A 15,065-nucleotide genomic window follows, 5' to 3' on the forward strand; every position below is an offset into this window, starting at 1 on the left:
TGACATGGGGCAGGCTGGCCTGTTGTGGGGCAGGTGTCACATGGGGTAGGTGGATATGATGTGGGGCAGGTCAGAGTGATGTGGACGGGATGGCGTGGATGACGCTACTGCCGATCCACAGTGTCGGGCCCAACCCCGCAGCCCCTCCGGTTGCCGCGGCGACCACCCCTCCCCCCCCCCCCCCCCCTTCTCCTCCCCTGAACTATTTCCGTCCCACCACGTGATGACAACAGCGCCGCACACGTGATGGAGGGCGCTCTGTCAATCAAACTGAACCTCTTCCAATCACTGCCCGCTTCTTCGGGCACCGTCCCGCCTTCCGGAAGCGGGCGCTCTAATCGGCGCCGGCGCTCGTTCCAGCGGTTTGACAGGACCAGCGAAGAGGGGCGTTGATTGGCGTCACATTGAGCCAGTCGTAACTCCAGAAGGTGGGTGGCTCCCGCCCCTGAGGCCCGAGGACCAATGGGCGTGCGGAAGGCGGTGCTTCGCCCACCCCCGGCACTGCGGTAATATGGCTCCGTAGCGGCTGGCCGGGTCGGCGTTGCTGCCGCCATTAACCCTTGCGCGTCCGGCGGCCTCGGGGGAGTGGAGCTGGGACCCTACGTGAGGATGAGCTCGGCTGCCGGTCCTGCCGCATTACCGCCGGGCTCCGCCGCCCGCGCCCTGCATGTGGAGCTGCCTTCGCAGCAGGTACGGCGGGGCCTCGGGGCGGCGCTCGGAGGGGGATGAGATGGAGGAGGGTGTCCTGAGGTGAATCAGGGGTGTCCCCTGAAGTGTGGGGTGTTCTGAGGTGAAGGGGGTGTGCTCTCTTAGGTGTGGGATGCCCTGAGGTGTACACAGGGGCTTGCTCACTGACATGTGGGTTGTTCTGGGCTGAAGGGAGATGTTTCCTGAACTGAGGAGTGCTCCCTGAGGTGTATAGGGGTTCCTCTCTCGCGTGAATGGGGGTGCTCCCTGAGGTGTGGGGTGCCCTGAGGTAAAGGGGTGAACAGGTACTCCATGACGTGTCAAATGGGGCTTCTCCGAGGTCTGGGGGTATCTGAGGCAGAGTCCCAAGCTGAGGCAAGGGGGAGTTTGAGCACTTTTCTCTTAGGCTGGTAGGAAGGCGAGAGGAAGCATGGGGCTAGGGGTCTGTGCCTGTCTCCTGGGGGATTCAGGTGGTGTTTCCTCTCCCAGGAAACTATTTCTGTGCCTACAAAGGATCTGGGGCAGATTAAAGGTGAGAGTTGCAACAGGAATAACACCCTGAAAATCGGTGTTAAACTAGGGCACCTCGTGAGGCCGGAGCAGCTCCTCTTGGCGGGGTGAGGAGCGAGTGTGGCTATAACATGCGATGTATTCTGAAAAGTGGTGAAATGTTCCCTCCCCATTACATCCTTCCGTTGCCTAACTCTCTTTTTCCTGTTTGCTGATAATTGGCTTTTGGTTTACTGGGCATCAGTCCCACGTTTTAATTTTGGAGAGCATTAGGAGGAAGGTTAAGCGAGGAAGCCTAGTTTCTGCCTGAGCATTTAGCAATCCCTATCAAACTGACTCTCTGCCCTTTCCCTTCTTGCATGTGCTGACTGTGCAGGTTGATTGTACAGGAGCTGGAGCAGGAGTGGTGAAGGAGGCAATAATTAGCAAAGTTTTGCTTTTCTTTAGAAATACTGTAAGATGTGAGTCGTGTTTTGGCTCATTGACTCGGTACAGTCGATGTTATTATGAGGTAGACACAGGATCTGTGTTACTTGAGCTACATATTACCAGGTGGGAATATAAAGAGTTCCTAGAGAAAACATCAACAGATGTTAACTTGAAGTGGAGCTATAACTTCTCTTTTGTTAAACATGTTTTAGCAGAGATCCACTTAGGGGCAAAGACAGGGAATGGAGGTGGCTGTTGGCCACCCAACCCTAATTTGTGAGCAAGTACTTATTCTGAAATGTGGGCCTGCTCTATGTTAATGAACATAAACACTGTTCTGTATGAACAGGAAACAGGGGATTGTCCATGAGATCAAGTATGGCCTTCTCCCTGCTGAATTTTTGGTTTTATTCTTTCTCAGGCTTGTGCAAGGACCAAGTGAATGCTGCAGGGAGAAGCCTGACGTATTAGTCGTTGGACTTCATTTGTGAAAGTGAGACCAAAACACAGGCTTTTTCTCCTAGGAGCAGAAACTTTTGTAGGAGTTCAGAGGAGCAGAAACTGAGTCATCAGTTATAGGATATTCCAGTTGAGTAAATATTTATCGAGGATGCTTATGTGTTAATTGTAGCAAGTGTAAGGCTGTGATAGAGACTGAGGTATTGTTCTGCTGTGCGCTCTACTAACACAAGGATCGTATGCTGAGGGATCTGTGTACTGTGTCGATACTTGGAATCAAATTGAGAGGCTCAGCTGAACACACTGATAGCAAATCACCCTCTTTCTCTGTATTATCTGAGCTCAAAAGTCTGAACTTACTGAACTGCAAGATGCCTTGAAGGCGCTCAGCACACTGGAGCTATTTTCCTGCAAAATTATGAAAAAGAAAAGTCATTCCCAGTCTGTTGTACCACCTCTGTAATGCCATAGTCTGACTGATCCAAGCTATGTGGTGCTATGTAAGGTAAGGTAATGGTTTGCTACGTGCGAGCACAGAAATCAAATTGGTGATTTTTTTTAGTAGGCAGTTTTCTCTAGAACACCCAGTGCTACATTTTTTTCACTATAAGGATTGAGAGCAGGATGGTCTGAATCCTGGCTCTAAGTCTCTCTAAAGACAAATTCTCAAGTGTGAACTTGAGGTGAGTGCTTTTAATGACTGAAGTGACTTTTAAAGGGCAGAAGTACTGAAGGTTTAATTTGGTTTTAGTCTAGCTCTAATTGTTCCAGTAACATTCACATTGATTAGAAAACAACGTTCCTACTACTGACGCTTTTGCAGGAGTGAAAAGTCAAGTATAAAACCTTTTGCTACTGTGACCACACTTGTGGCAAAACTGACCTCTTCTTTAATTTGTTTGCGGGGCAGGATGACCAGGGCAAAGAATGCCTTTTGCTGTTGTATTCTGCATTTTAAGAGAAAGAAATAGAGGATATGGCTGTAAGGAGATGCATCTGATTAAGTATAAAATTCCCATTTGAATCCCTTAGTAATTGTGACAGGATGTTCTCTTTTGCTGTAAGAGTGAGCACAACAGAACTGAAAATGTGAAATAATTGCACTTTAGGAGCAGAGATTTTTTAGTAATATATCTTCTCACCTGCTCGATGCAAGAAAACTGGGAGTGTCATGATAATTTAAGGATTTCTGAATGCTTAAAACAAACAGTTCAATCCTGTTATTGTAAGCAGTTCAAAGCAACGGAGGGGTTGGGGGACCCACAACTTTCAGACTCATATATCCTCAGTGGAAGGGACTGAACAGAAAAATGCAGCCTGAATGTAGAGAGGCAGTCATACCACAGTCAAATGATCTGTTGAATGTTACTGTGCTAATTGCTGGCCAAAACAGATTTCACGTGTGGTTGTCTAGTGACAGGAAAGCACATAGTCATGGACTCCAGAACCAGTTCCTGGGAAGGGGGCATGTGAGGGAGGGAGATATATCTGCTGAGTATGGATGTGGTGGTAAGGAGGGAAGGGGTAAATTGTGCCATTGTGCACAGCCATGAATGGTGTCAGACCAGGTGACCCAATATGTTCTGTATCTTTCAGTTCACAAACATCTCTTGACTGATAGTGACAGTTTCTGTGGAGAGATGCAGCAATGAGGTTTCACCTACAGGTGTCAGAAGTGTATGTTTAGGGTAGAGCAAAACAGAGCAACTGTTAGTGTAACTTCTCAAGGACACTCTGTAGCTGCCATTAACTTTAAGGCTGGGATTCCTAAATATCCAGTTGGAGTTTTATGCACTTCTAAGAGTTCAAGAGCAGTGCTTAGCATACATACATGGCTGCTGTGGCTTCTATACTAGCTTAACTCTGGGAGCATCTCTGCCCTCTGGATTTAACTGTCCAACCAATTCCTTACCCATCTTGCAGTCCACTTGTTGAATCCATCACTCCAGTCTGGAGAGAAGGATGTTGTAGGGGACCACGTCAAAGGCTTTACAGAAGTCCAGATAAATGACATCTGTAACTCTTCCCTTGTCCACTGCTGTAGTCACCCCATCATAGAAGGCCATTGGGTCGGTCAGGCAGGACTTTGCTTTGGTGAAGCCGTGCTGGCTGTCGAATCACCTCCCTGTCTTCCATGTGCCTTAGCACAGCTTCTCGGAGGATCTGTTCTCATCTTCCCAGGCACAGAGGTGAGGCTGACATGGTGGTAGTTCCCAGGATCCTCCTGTCATTTTTAAAGATGGCTACTATGTTTCTCCTTTTCCAATCACCTGGGACTTCACCTGACTGCCATGACTTTTCCAATATTATGGAGAGTGGCTTGGCAACTAAATCAGCCAGTTCCCTCAAGACTCTGTGATGCATCTCATTGGGTCCCATAGACCCAGGCACATTCAGGTTCCTCAGGTGGTCACGAACTTGATTTTACAGTGTGAGGGGCTTTGTTCCACCAGTCCCCAGCCATCCATTCAAAAGGTGCAAGGAAGAGAGGTTGTCATTGAAGACTGAGACAAAAAAGTTGTCGAGTACCTCAGCCTTCTCCTCATCTGTTGTTACCAGTTTTCCAGCATTATTTATCAGGGGGTAACATGTTCTTTGGCCTTCTTTTTCTGGGTAGCATACATGTAGAAGCCCTTCTTTTGCGTCCCCTGCCAGGTTCAGTTTGAGATTTCACTTGGTTTCTTTCTTTAAAGATGTGTATCACGCATACACAACATTTTGGGCAACATGGCAGAAGGGGATGATTCAAAGTGTGCTGGCAAATGTGTTTGACGGGTCTCGTGTAGGAGAAGGGAAGAAAGTTACTGTATGGGTCCAGGGCTGCACATGAATGAGACTTTGAACTAAAACAGTGAGAAAATAGTATCTTTTAAAACAATATTACTCTTGTTATATATTCTCCTGAATAATATGAAAAAAAAGACTGACTCGTAAATATTTTACTTCCTCTTTCCTACAAAATATGGAGGGGGGGGAGGCAGGGGAGAAATCAGAATAGTGGATGGAAAGTGTTGTATTGGAATATTACTTTCATTTCTCTTTGACACACACTGTCTTTAAATGCTGAGTGGGAGGGAAGTGCTGCTCTAGTGAAAACACCACAGTGTGAGTTGTGACCTGGTGATCTTAGTTGTATCCATACCCAGCTGTGTCAGTGTTTAGTGTTTGTTAGAGACAAATTAGGAGGAGTAGTTGTTAAAGGCTCTGGAAAATTGTAATTTTAGCCCAGAAGGCTGGCTGGTAACCTGGGGCTGGAATTTTGCTATCGGCAGTGTACTACCTGTATTCCCTAAGGGATGCAGGTGTGTTTTGCAGACCAGATGGTCTGTTAGTAAGTTAGAGAGAGACAGTCCTGTCCGAAAGCCATACTAAATCAGTCTTCATGCTTTATCTGGGATGTTTGGGGTGGGTTAGGGAATGCTCTTAACTGAGCAACTTGTTAGCTAAAGACCGAAGTATCATTTATGAAAGGAAGTTGACTTATTTGTCCTTGATTTGTCATCCAGCAACAAGATAAGCATTATTATGCTTCAGGTTATTAATCATCCAATGCTGTTTGCTTGTGCAACCTAGAGCATTCTTAAGTGCTTCTTTAAGGTCAAAATTGCCTTTGCTTTGATTTTGTTGATGCTCTTGGCTCCGTAAGGCTCTGTTTACTTTTGGGTCCTTCCTTCTGAGTATCATCTTGATATTCCCAGGTTATTCCCACAGCTAATGTGGACTAATGCTCCCTTCCCCAAGGTTACGTTAAGAGGCTTAAGGGACTTCTCACCTGCTGCAGTGTGTTATTAATGAGGTGCAACTTGCACCCTGATGTTCTCTTTTCTATCCGGTGGGTTAGTTTCCATGCTGTGTCAAAGAAGCAGTTACAGTTTCAGTCTTTCATCTTGGGACTAAATACTTACTTAGACAAACTCAGAGAAAAACATCAATAAGGAAAGATGCTATTTCTAGCTATCCCTTCTAAAAGGTCTTGGTTGAAGATGGAAAGACTGTCAAGTTCCCTATTATTTGCATCTTATGTAAACACCTAGCAAGAAGAGTTTTGTCTGGCCAGTGGGCAGTACTTGTAAGATTTTCTTAACCATAGTTTAGAGCAATTATTTTAGGGTGTGCTGACAGTTGTTACTCTTTGGAGCTATGGTATTTGCCAGCTTGTTGGATGTGTCACTCTCGATGTTATAGTGACCATAACCAAACACAGCTGTTGAAACAACATACTTCATTTGCCCAAGACCCTGCATAGGCTTATGATTTTGCTTTTGAACCTTTCCTCCTAACATTAAGTTAATTCTGTGTTTTGAGTCTTGTTTTGCCACACCTAACCAGCCATCCTGTTTGTGTCTTCTGTACCTGCCCCTACGATATGTTTTAAATAACAGGCTTTTACAGTCTTTCTGCAGAGATTAGCACAAATTCTGGATATGGAAAAAAGGATTAGGATGCAGAATATTAGTGAGGTGTGTGAACATTATGATCACTGCTTACATCAATTTTAATCTTAGTTGTTTTATTCATTTTGGGGTCTAGAATAAGTGGTAGATTTTCTATGTGTGATTATGGGGTACAAAGAGAAGATTTCTTGTGCCTACGGAACAGTTATCAGCTGTTTACATAATTTCATGGGGGTAGAAGTTGAGTTCTGAGTTGCTCCTCAGTGTAAATGCAATTACTTAGTGAGGAAGGAGTTTAGAGGGTTATCTAGTAGGACAGGGTACAGGGGAGGATAGGCCAAAGAACACAGCTGTCTTTCAAGAGTAGTACATAGTCTTAAATTTTTTTCAGTTATAATATAGTTATCTGCTCTAATTATTTTCTGATGCTACTGTTGTTTTAATTAATATTAAAGGAGAAGATCATGCCATAGACTTAACATACTTTGTTAGATCTAACACTGACTTCAGACATTGCATTCTTTAAATCCATACTGACCTTGCAAAGGACTGTTTTGCGTTCAGATAGCTGGAAAAAATTATACTTCTGTCAAGTATTGAGATATTCCTTATTCTTCCTGTTTCACTTTCTCCTTGTGTGAATTAGGGAAGACTTGATGTCTTTTGAACATCTTCCATTTGCTGACTGTTCCTGGTGAAGCTCTCAGTACAGTACAGAAGGAGGAGTAGCTATGGCATGGGGTATGGATGATTAGAAACCTGTATTGACCCTTGATGTGTTCAGGTGAAAGCTTCATAGCTGTTTTCCTTCTTAAGTGAAACTTTCAAAAGTTTTTCAGCTGCCCAGAAACATAGGAACTGTATGGAACTGAACATAGGAACATAGGAACTGAAAGGAACTGTAAACTAAAATTCACAATTGTGCATCTTGGAAAACTTTGAGCCCATATTGATGAAATAACTTTCACTTTTCTTGTGGCCATTTAGTCTGGGTAAATGACTCTGCACAGGTTCAGTGTATCTCGTTCCTTGCATAAGATCTTTGGGAATGTGAGGTATGTGATGTATGTGAGTGTATTGCACCTTCACAGGATAAAAAGTGCAGTTGTGTTCCTACAGTGCATCTTTGAACTGGTGTTGTCCTCAGATCTGATTCCTAGTAGAAATAGTTTTTTAAAGGCAGTTGCAAGAAAGTAGCTAAATCTTAAAAAGGGAAATGAGTTCCTGGATGGCTGTTGATGACTTGACATGAGGAAATTGAGATATGAAGGAATCACAGTTATAAGGAGAACCACAAGTGATTCATTGAACTAATTATGGCTGCATAGCTTTGAGGCACTTGCTGTCTTCAAGTGTGTGCTGGAAGGACATTAAACAGAATTCCAAAATCCTCCTTATGGTGTGTCCCACAAAATTGCATACTAAATGCTTCTGCTTTGCATCAGAAGTAGCTCTGAAAGCCCATTTGATTCTCTTGATTCTGAAGTGTGGAAAACTGTTACATGGCAAACCTTACAAATCTTCCTAGCAAGTGTGTAAATTGGAGTACAAGTATTTTCTTGCCCTTCCTGTGGTTTTTAAGTAACCATACATCTGAGTAGTGCCTAAACTTCCCATGTGCATTTCTTGGATATTAAAAGCTTTATATTCTGCAGCAGAGTTGACCCAAACCTTCTGTGTGGTATGCTCCACTTAAAAAAAAAAAAGGTATCAAATTGGAAAATGAGGCAGCTTGAAAACTTACATAAAATTAAGTAAGAATTCTTGTCTACTATTTGACTTCCAAGAGATTGGATCATGTGATTGCTTCTTAATATTCAAACTGGCATGGAAAGGTGAAAGCAAATAGTGAAAATCTGAGGAAGTTGGAAGGTGCAATAATTAGGTGTAGAGCAGTGCTGTGATAATAAATAATGCTCATATTGGCCAAATGTAGATAACATTTTGATAACTTTTTTTTTGTTTCAGGATTGGAGGTTTTATGCTTTTTAAGAAAAAAAAAAATGACCCTCCTCAACCTGGCTGGTATGAGATACAAAGCACACAGCGCCCTCTGTTTAAATATGACTTAATTCTGACAAATACTCAGACATCTAAATAGCTGACATTGCAAACTCAGGTCTGTTCAGTCCAAGAACACTGGATTTGCTGTAGTAACGTTTATGTTGCTAACTAATCTTTGCCTCCTGCTTTAGTGCTAAAATAGTTGGAAGGATTTTGCTTACATTCTTCCAGAGCTTCTGTGGGTCATAAAGCAAGGAACCGAGCTACAAAATTCATGTGAAAGCCAGATAAAAACAAAGTGTGTACTATCTTATACAGAGGTCAGAGCTGATCCTGATCTGAGAAAAGAATTCAGGGAATTTACTCCTTGACAGAACTGTCAGGGCACCAGTCTGAAAACAGAGATGGTGCCCAGAGATGAAGACTGTCTTGGTGTGTCTTGATTAGAAAGTATTTGGTAAGTAGGGTGCTCCATTAAACGCTAAGGAAGGAGACCTGGTGCTGAAATTTTAGCCACTGTTGATAGTTCTGTGTTCTGGAAATACAGATTACTGCAATTATGCTTTTCAGCTCATCAGGCCTCTGAGAAAGCCCTGAGTGGTGATGTAATTTATGTGAACTTCTATTTTGCTTGTACAAGATGATTTCCCAGCCTTCTTAATTCTAGTTTTACTGTTGTATTTACATTTCAGGCAAAAGTAAGTTTATTTTTTTTTTAACCCCCCCGCCATTCTTTTTGAATTAGAAATGTTTTCTTGAACCTGTGTGATGCTTTACACTTTACATGGGTTGTATGGAAAGTCATCAGGAATGGGTGAGTGGGGCAGCCTTTTTCAAATCCAGTCAGATGTATAAAACTTTCTTCCTGGGAAATTGTATTTAAGCTTTATTCTGGAAAACGTAGTCCTATTTACTAAGTTCTTAAAAAATCTGCCTGTTCTAATATAATTTCTGAAACTTGGTCATGGCCATGAGTGCAGTGGCCCCACTGTCACTTTCTTAGTAACATCTGGAAGTTTTCAGCCAAACCCTCCATTCACAGAGGGGGCTCTTTGATGGCATATTGGATGGTTCTTGCTGGAAGAAACCAAACTGCCTGCCTTGCTTAAGTTCAGATACTCTCTTGACACCTTTGCAAATTTATTTAACATGTCAAAGGGCCTGCTGAGAGTAGAATTCATGAACAGCTTTGCTAAAAGAGCTAAAGAGGGAAGACCATGCTGCTGGGAGAAGGCAGATGTGGGACAAAGAGAAGACGGACGTCCCCCTTCTCCCAGCTGTGAGCCACTAGATCATCTCAGCTGCTGACAGCATGAGAGGCTCCATGTGGTAAGAATGGGCTTTGCTGTTGCTCATATTAATGACCTGAGCTTCACAATTGATACCCGCAGCCAGAGCTAGAGTCAGTGTGATGGCTGAGTACCAGAAATAGAAAATAGTGTTTTGCTGTGTTCTCATCCAGCTGGGATATACTGACATTATTTTTTTTCCCCCAGGGTTATCAGATTCTTGTAAGGGAATAATAAAGTGGTTAAGATGGAAGAAGAGTCAGAACTCTCTGTGCTTGCTTTTGCTACCCATTATGTGACCTTGAACAAATAATTATGAAATTCCATGAATACTTGAGGCTGTTGTAGGTAATCCTGTTCTCCTTGTGCTTCCATGAACAGTTCAGACCTTGTGTTAACAACAATGCACTTCTCTCTCATTTGACTTACTCCCTTTTCTTACCTCCCTGCTGTGCCATCTCTGCTATGATTTTTATCAATTATACCAGATTATTAGACAAAAAACAGTGAGTAGCTTTATCACTTCTGTTTCTCAGGCCTGGAGGAAAGCAAAGAGCGGCATCTGGATCAGCTTAAGCCATAAAGAAACTGAAAGTGTTGAAGTCTGCCTGCTCTGTCCTCTTCTGTGGTGGGCACATCTGTGTAGCTGTAGGGGGCTGAATTAGAGGAACTCACCCAGATGTTGAACTACCTTTTGGTTCTGGCAGCTTTACCTTGGTTCAATTTTCTGACACTCACCATAAGACTGCATAAAACACATTATGCAGGATGGGAGTAAGTGTCAGGATGCATTCTGACAATGAAGTGAAGGTGGCACAAGTCAAGGTGGCATTCTAGGCAGAGGTAGTGAAAGATTATGGTATCTTAGTGTTGAGGGAACTAAAGCATGAAGGGACCAGACAGTTTCAGTCCTTTAGACCTCACAAGACTTGGTAGACTGTCTGGAATCATCTGATGGAAAAGCCATCTTAACAAGGTTGATGATGAAAATACTTGATTCTGGAGCAGTCTGACTTGTTTATGGCCTGTGGTAGATCTGGAGGTGTTCCCAGAAAGTCACTGAATGGGAACACTAGATATATTACACAACTGCAAATAGCTCCTCAGAATGATGAAAACTTGAGTGCTTTTCTTTCTCTGAGTTTTGAGAGAAGCTGGCAATCGCTGAGCAGGGATGGTCTTGCTGCACTCCACAGCAGCTCTATTAAGATGCTGTTGTAGAATTCCAGGAAGCTACTTTTCTGCCTCTGCAGGCATGAGGGATGAAACCTGATGGTAGGTTCTGCTCTTCAGATCTCTCCTACAGCTTTCCTGATCAGACTCTACATATCTTTGGGACAGCTCTCTGCTTATAACCTGTGCTATCTTTACATGCAGCAGTGTTTATAAAATACAAGCTACACGGGATTTCTCCTAATGGAAAATTAGTGGATCTCTTCTCCTGGTTTGCAGTCATTTATCTTCAAGATAGAAGGAAGCACTAATTTCTTTCATGTGAGTCAACGCACAGTTGCTATATAGCAGTTGCTTTTAATCAAATGCAACTTAGAATGGCAATTAAAGCAAATGATAACAAGGCCTGCTATGTAATTTCACTGTTCCATTGGCTTTCTTGGGAATTGCAAAGGTCTAGGACAATTGTAACCAAAATAACTTGTGTCACAAAACCCCTAGAATGAACTGTTAGACCTGCTGTACTACCGTGCTAAGCACTGATCCAGATATGCCACTGTTAAGGCTGCGTGTGCTGAATTGAGAGCTCTTGGAAAGGTTAAATAACCTTTTCCATAGTGTTAGTTCTGTAAAAATAACATTTTTGCTGTAGGATATCTCATTAAGATGCTTGCTTGTAGATGCCTGCCTGAGGTCTTCAGTCCTGTATTGCTGGTAGCCTGTAAACTCTTTGAGGAGGTAGTGGTGAAAATTAGCTATACTTATTGCATAATTGGCTTTTTTTTTAATGAAAGCAGATCCTGCACTGTCATCCTGCACTTATGCTGGCCTTTTTGAAGTTAAGTGGCTCAGGAGGCTGCCGAGGCACTAAAGATTGTTTTTTAGCACTTGTATTTTGATTTTTTTAAGCTGGGCTTTTTGGAATGTTCTGGCTGCAGACCATCTTATCCTAGGGGAATCCTCCCTCATCATGATTTCTTGACACTTTTATAGAAAGAGTAAAATAGCTGAAACTTGTCACTAAAGAAAAGGGACCACGTTTTAGCACTTCACCTAAAAGGAGAAGGAAATGAAAGAATTGTGGGTTATTTGCATCTATGGTATTCAACATAGAGTGTGCTGGTTTATTCTTTAAAATTAGTTGCTTTTGCATTTTGAAATGCTCTGGTACCTCATTGTGAACTGCCTTCCCCTTGGCTCGTGGCAGTGCCAGGCTCTGTTGCTCCACAGACACTTTAAGCTGGTGGTTTCATGTCAGCAGTTCTTTGCCTTTGGCATCTTGTTGCTGCACTGTTCTCTCCTTGGTCTGCACAGCTGCTTGTCCAGCCACATGGTGAACCATATTGAGAAACTGAGCTGGTGAAACTAACCCAGGGAAAGGGAAAGGTGGTTAGTTTCCATCCAGACTGGTTCCCAGATATGATTCTGTGAGCAGCTGCACAAGTGCTTATTTAGGGTGGAACGAGTAAGAAAGGGTGATGCAGGGCTGGCAGTATTTGGCTGTTGCCAGTGCTAGCTGAGCTGCAACACAATGGGGTTTTCATTTTGTGTATTCCAACATCTCCAGCAGAAAATTATATGAAACGCATAGGAGGTAACACTAGAGATTTAAAACTTCCCTTAAAATAATATTTACTTTGTCACAAAACAAAGCCCTTGATGAGGAATTCTAGAACCTATTTCAGTTGTCTTTGGGTATGTCTTTGTAGCTGACAGTCTCCCAGTTGAAGCTAATTATCTTTGATCAGGAGAGATTAATTAACTCTGAATGTTGCCTCCGTAGAGTTTTGATGAAATCTGAATAATTCAGTATAATATCAGCGAACATAGTGGGCAAACTGGAAGTGTATTTTCAGGATTCAAGTCCCTCTGTCATCATGACCTCACACTAAAGAATGTGAATGATAAAATTGTCTATGTCTTTGGAAATTTGTTCCCTATCGGCCAGGCTAAATGGACAAGTAATGGCATAGGAGAAGGAGAGTGCTGGCTAAGCTGGAGATTCAAGTAGACATCCATTACCTGTTGCACATTGTCTCGGTTTGACAAAATTAGGAGGAAACGTCCTCAGATGAACGTATCCTCTAATGGAAGGCAGGTTTCGGCAACGCCTCCCCCACAGGTTTCAAAGGAGTTCCTTGGAGGAAAGTGGAAAGAAAACTCTGTTTATTTAACAAGCAGGGTGCACGCAGGCACGAGAAGAAAATGAAAAATGTTAGATAATAAAACCTCTCGCTGTGGAAAAGACCTGGTAGATTCAGAGTCCTTTCTGCAGATGTGGCTCTGCTCTCTCCGGAGTTGGGGTGCGGCGTGGGCCCTCTCCGGGCCTCGGTGTGGGACCTCCCGGTGTTGGTGTTCCGGACCGGAGCAAAGCTGAACAGTTCTAGGAGTAAAAGAAGAAGCCTCAGTCCCCGGAAAACTTCTTACTTCAGCTAATGGACGAGAAGCTAGCTAAAAAGCAAAGGAATGCAACTGTCTTCCCTGCTGCAGAGCTGAGAGCTGGGGAGAGAGCGTGGGAGCTATCTGTGTTCTTTGAACACAGCCGCCGAAGGAATTTCACTGCCTTCCACCCCCTCCCCCCGATCTGGCTTAAAGGCACAGCCCGACGATAGGGACTGCAGTATCATACAGTCACCCCAGGACACACACTGAGTTCTGAACTGTGTTGTGGTCTCATAGCTCCAAATTTAATGATCCTCTTCCAATGGGTTTGGGAGAAGTGAGACTTTAACCTAAACTCCAGATCCTGAAGTCACAAACCATGGAGATAAGGACTCACATCTTGTTCAGAGGTGCAGGTGTAGGTTAGGACACTCGGCAGTTTTTTTTTTTTTTTTCCCAAACCTCATTGGCCTCGTGTACTGTGAGTGGCAAGAAACTTGTTCGACTTTGCTTGAGAGCTAATCAAGGAAACATACTACTTAAAGCAGGCACGCAAATTAGTTAGCAGTCCTTAAGAGAGCTGGAGAAAGTTGCCCTCTTTGTTAGTGTGCTATGTGGGCTGTTCTTTGTAAGGGATTAAAGGAAAAAAAAAAGATACCAAAAATGAAGGGAATGAGCATGGTAGTTGATTTCTGTGCTATTGAAATTAATAAAAGAGAGATGGCACATAAAATTCTTGAATCATTTTTATAGGTAGCAAAATGCATGTTCAAAGACGTTTCTTAAGGAGCGTTTCAGTTGCACATAAACACAGCCAGCAAAGCTAGCCAGCTTTGAGATTAGATGTGAAAAAATGTTCAAGGTCCATGTGGCTTCTTTTAAGTGAGGCTTAATCCTTCTGTTGACATTTTTAATACCAGTTTCTAAGAAAATAAGACCATGTAGTCCCATAGAACGTTTTGTGTTGGATGTTTTTTTTTGTTTTTAATTTTGTAAGTCATGTGTATACTAGAGATACCTGGGCATCCTATCTCTCTGTTTTTAGTCTAAATCATAAATAGACTTTGAGTGGAATGAATCCATCAGTGATTTTTAGGCTGTCACACGAACAGAAATGTAATATTCCTCATACCTTTCCATGAAGGAAAACTAATATCTTGCTGAAGTGGTGTTAAGTGATATAAAGTGTCATACTGTGATTCTAAAACAGATGATGGCCTTTTACTCTTGTTTAAAGCCTTTTAAGACAAGCTGCAAACAGGAAAATTGTCTTTTGGTTTCAAAAGCATTTAAAATGTGCTTTTGGTCAATCTGCTTTTAAGGTGGATTCAGACTTACAAGTGAAGAAGCTTTTGGGAAAAAAATGGTGTAAGATAAACTCTGAGGTAAAAGCATGCACTAAACTAGTTGTTTGAGTCTTGTTGGTGGATTTTGGTGATCCACAAAGTATGTGGAGCCATTTGTCAACATCCCCATGGTATTGGGTGAGACACTGCTGAGTTGAAAGATTGATTGGGAAAATAGGACACTGAAGGAGTTGGTGAGAACTTTATGTATTTGAAGTGGCAGTTCGCTGAGTGCTATATTCATGGGAGGCTGTTTGAAGCATGGGTCTTCGAAGTTACGTTAGAAACAAAAGCTAAGCAGCGATTTAAGAGTGACACTCTTGCAAAATTGCTTTTTGCAATTAAAACTAGTTAAATTTTATGTGAAGTTAATAATGTAAAATATTTGTCAA

The 15,065-nt window shown here is 42.8% G+C and overlaps 1 protein-coding gene across 6 annotated transcripts in view; it reads left to right on the forward strand.

The window, feature by feature from the left end:
* The first annotated feature begins 477 nt into the window (after positions 1-477).
* Positions 478-15,065, forward strand: part of UVRAG (UV radiation resistance associated) — a 99,228-nt gene continuing 84,640 nt past the window's right edge. For 2 of the 6 annotated variants that reach the window (XM_042021205.1, XM_042021206.1), the window contains exon 1: positions 478-690. In XM_042021205.1, the coding sequence (XP_041877139.1) occupies positions 610-690 (81 nt within the window). In that variant the 5' untranslated portion in view covers positions 478-609. Of the gene's footprint in view, positions 691-10,949; positions 11,048-15,065 lie in introns of those variants that run through there. The other 4 variants (XM_042021199.1, XM_042021202.1, XM_042021200.1 and 1 more) reach the window with 3 other exon arrangements.

The sequence above is a fragment of the Corvus kubaryi genome, unplaced genomic scaffold, assembly GCF_017639235.1.
Source record: "Corvus kubaryi isolate FWS band 111438036 unplaced genomic scaffold, C.kubaryi_AGA036_p1.0 37127, whole genome shotgun sequence".
NCBI lineage: Eukaryota > Metazoa > Chordata > Aves > Passeriformes > Corvidae > Corvus > Corvus kubaryi.